At 47.8% G+C, this 4,245-nt stretch overlaps 1 protein-coding gene across 2 annotated transcripts in view; it reads right to left on the reverse strand.

Annotated features, from left to right (window-relative positions):
• Positions 1–4,245, reverse strand: part of ACTN2 (actinin alpha 2) — a 78,419-nt gene that overhangs the window by 27,068 nt on the left and 47,106 nt on the right. For both annotated transcript variants that reach the window (XM_012813834.1, XM_012813835.1), the window contains exons 10-11: positions 3,651–3,743; positions 984–1,214 (exon numbers count right to left, since the gene is read on the reverse strand). In XM_012813834.1, coding sequence (XP_012669288.1) covers positions 984–1,214; positions 3,651–3,743 — 324 coding nt within the window. The remainder of the gene's footprint in view (positions 1–983; positions 1,215–3,650; positions 3,744–4,245) is intronic.

Raw genomic sequence — 4,245 nt, forward strand, 5'->3', positions numbered from 1 at the left:
GAGAAGGCCCAGCACCAAGACTAGGGAGTGTGCAACATCCACATATGGACAGAGAAGGCCCGGCCTTGGGCAGAGGTGGAGAAGGCCTCCCTGGTGATGAAGGAAGAAAACTGGAGGCCAAAGCAGGACGAGCCTCACAAAGAAGGCAGTGGGCTCTTAGGCCAAAGCTACTGAGAACATAAAACTAAAAGTGAGGACTGAATCGCCAGCACGGAGCCATCAACTGTGCCCAGAACAGCAGCAGTTGGAGTGGGCACACGGGCCGGGTCACTGCAGGTTGGAGGGTAAAGGAAGTGAGGAGTGAGGACGAGGGAACCACTAACACCAAGAACTGTTTCAAGATGTTTCGCTGCAAAGAGGGGCCGAGAACCAGCATGGCAGCTATTGGGGAATGTGGAGTCGTAGGTCGTCATTTTTGTTTGGGAAAACAGAAGAGCACTTTTGCTTCCCAATGAGAATGATTCAGCAGGAAAGGAGAAAGACACAACGCAGAAAGTGGGAGAAAAATGGAGGATTCAGACCTGGTGGAGGCGAACTGGGCAGGTTTCAACAGCAGGGAAGAGACCTGCATGATTTCTGGGAGATCTGGTGGGGGAGGATGGGTCAAGGAAAAGAGGAAGAGGGCCAGTCACTCAAGGTCACGGGGAAGGGAAAAGAGGAGGAGGGCCAGTCACTCAAGGTCACGGGGAAGGGAAAAGAGGAGGAGGGCCAGTCACTCAAGGTCATGAGAGGAGGAGGGCCAGTCACTCAAGGTCATGAGAGGAGGAGGGCCAGTCACTCAGCCTGCTCTTCGCAAGACGCCACACACCAATGGTGGTGGAGTCAAGGACCACACAATGGGAGGGAGAAAAGTATCTAGCATGAAGCAGTTACGGGGCCAAAATGATACTCACACAACTGAAAAGCTACCAGATGTCCACGCCTCCTTCTGGCCCAGATCAAGCAGCTTTAGGTAGAAAAGAGGGCTTGCCTCTGCTACTCACCGACACCATCTTGCCCTCCGAGGGCATGAAGGCGGGCCGGTTGCTGATCCGCAGCTTGGTCTGCAGCGTGTTGAAGTTGATCTCCAGCTGGCATTTCTCCTGCACCTTGGGGGGCTTGTGCTTCCGGCGGTAATCCCGGAAGTCCTCCAGCTTCTTCTGCATGGCCTGCATGGTCTTCTCAGGAGTCCGGTTCTCTAGCCAGGGGATTGTGCGACGGATCCATTCCAAAAGCTGCTCCCAAAACATGAAACACACTGCTGAAAACATCGGCAAACGTTCCCAGTTAAAAAATAGAGGCGTATGATAACTTGGAGTGGATTAGCTTAATATTCCTAAAATTACTGAAATGTGGTTGCAATACCCCAACTCAAAGGAGGGGGATGGCAACTCTGAGCACGGTGGCACAAATGAAACCTTCGTGTCCACCCTGGCTGCGAGGGATCCCCCCAGAGATAGCATACACAGGTCAAAAACTTAAAGTCAGCACACGACGCGGTGTTTTACAAAAATGTGACATTTACAAGATACTCAGACCAGACATTAGCAGACAAATGCTGGATGAGTTTTCAAATTAAAAGAAAGAAAAAAAGAAGGAAACAAAAAACCTAACATGGTAGAAATGTAGTATAATAAATTCAGCAAATTGGGTTCAACTTACGATGCATTTTTAAAAAATAAGCTTGGATCTAGTGAATGTATTTACCATACAAATGCAAGCCTGGCACTCACTCAACACCAAAGTATATTTTCACATCTAGCTTTTAAGTAAACCTGCATCATATAAGTGAAAATGGCAGTGAATTCCTAAGGACAAACTACTACTCCTTCTCTTGAACGCCTACCAGGTCTTAGAAATGACCTGCTGAAAATGTCAACATTTACACTTCTGTCTACTAATCACCTGGAAAATGACAGCAGATTAAAGGAAAAAATAATTACAATGGTGATATATCTATAATCTAAAGGTTGCTGGAGAAATGAAGGACCAAGTAAGTAAAGGAAGGCTGGACTTACCAAAGATCCCTGGTCATGCTCAACCCTGAGGCTTATAAAGCCACCGAAAACTGAATTTTTGTTTTTAAAGAGATGGGATTTTGGTCATCCAGGCTGGAGTGCAGGGGTGGCATCACCATACTCACGGCAGCCTCACACTCCTGGGCATAGGGGAGCTCCCATCTCAGCCTCCCAAGTAGCTGGCATTACAGGTATGCACTACCATGCTTGGCTGATTTTTAAAATTTATTTTGTACAGACAGGGTTTTGTTGTGTTGCCTAGGCTGGTCTTGACCTCAAGTCATCCTCCCAAAGTGAGGATGTGTAATCCTAAATGTAATCCTAAGATTACAGGCATGAGCCACCTCACTTGGCCCCGAATAAAATTTTTCTGTAGCAGCAGAATAAAAAAAAAAAATTCAGTATCATTAGATTGGACTAATATAATCCACTATCTGGGGAGATTTATTCCAACTATCCTGATAATTTTTCCCAGTACAGACTAAAGATCAGCTAAATTAAAAGTCAGAACAAAAATTATTTGGTCTTAATGTACGACCACGTTTGAGTCCAACCTGGAGAGGATGCGGCCGTGGACTGCACTCATCCCACCACTGTTTTTCCTGCTCGTAGGAAAAGCCGAGGTAGCGAAGAGCTGCTCATTTGCTATTTATGCTATAATGAGAACCAAAAAAGGAGCAGATCCGGCACTACAGAAACCCAAGTTCAAGTATCTTGGGGCGGGGGAGGGCTCTATCCTCCCCAGACTGGGCCGCACCACCTCCTCGCACCAAGATGGGCGAGTCGCTGGGACTGCTGGTGTCTGTGTGGAGCCCGGCTTCTGAACACGGATTGAATCCCATGTGATGTCAGCAGCCAACGAAGCAGGAAAAAGACCAGTGCAGGCAGTCCCCCCGTTACAAACAACCAGCTTATGTACAACTCAACTTACAAACAGGGGCCGTGACAGCAAATCCCTGAGTTACAAGTGTCTGACTGATGTTCGATTCACACTTACAAACCTGTTACAATGTACCTGTTCCAACTATGTACAAATTCAACTTAAGAATAAACCTACGGACCTATTTTGTTCATAACCAAGGGACTGCCTGTAATGCAATGTTGTCTAGGGCCATCTGACACTGCAGATGCAGAGCTTAGCACAGAATCACATCCTGCTATTTTATTTTATTTATTTATTTAGAGACAGTCTCACTTTGTCACCCTCGGTAGAGTGCCGTGGCTTCATGGCTCACAGCAACCTCAAACTCTTGGGCTTACATAATTCTCTTGCCTCAGCCTCTCAAGTAGCTGGGACTACAGGTGCCTGCCACAACACCCAGCTATTTTTAGAGACAAGGTCTCGCTCTTGCTCAGGCTGGTCTAGAACCCATGAGCTCAAGCAATCCACCCAGCTAGGATCACAGCACATTCTGCTATCTTAAAATCTGCGAACTCTCTGCTTTGGGATGGTTGGGAAGACCATCAGGATTACGTTTGTGCCAGTGATTGAGTTATATTCCTACAAGATGAACAAGCTGGGAGATCAAATATATTTTCCTACTTTTAGCCTATCTGAAATGAAAAATGCAAAAAAAAGAAAAAAACACGGACAATCCATTGTCACCCCCGGGGTGGGTGTGGATGGTGAGTGTGGTCACCGGGTTCCTTTACCTCACTTGCTAGCCTCTCATATTCTTCCATCAGCCTCTCATTCTCTTGATTCACAGCAAGAACCTTACATATCCTGTTAGCCGCTGTCTCAGCCTGTAAAACACAATAGGTAAACAGGACAGCCCTGGCGCTGGGCTGCACACACAGAACAAGTCAGGGGACGAGGGGGACGGGGGCTGGCGTGCTGGAAACGGTGCAGAGTCAAGGTCAGGGTAGGGTAAGACTGAGGGCGTGGCGTCTTCATACTACGCGTCATTTCACACAGACACGGTGGGCTGATTACACTGTAGGGAATAACGGGGGATATTATTTGTCTGAAACACAAGCTTTGTAAAACATCAAGCACGTTAGTAACAGAAACAGAAACAGCAAGGAAACCAAGGTCGTGGGTCTCTGAACTCCCCACTGACCTCGAGACAAGATCGTGGGTCTCTGAACTCCCCACTGACCTTGCGACGAGATCGCGGGTCTCGGAACTCCCCACTGACCTCTCAACGAGATCGCAGGTCTCGGAACTCCCCACTGATCTCGTGACGAGATCGTGGGTCTCTGAACTCCCCACTGACCTCGTGACAACTCCCCACTGACCTCATGA

This window comes from Otolemur garnettii, unplaced genomic scaffold, assembly GCF_000181295.1.
Source record: "Otolemur garnettii isolate 467f Iridium unplaced genomic scaffold, OtoGar3 scaffold00312, whole genome shotgun sequence".
In the NCBI taxonomy this organism is placed as follows: Eukaryota; Metazoa; Chordata; class Mammalia; order Primates; family Galagidae; genus Otolemur; species Otolemur garnettii.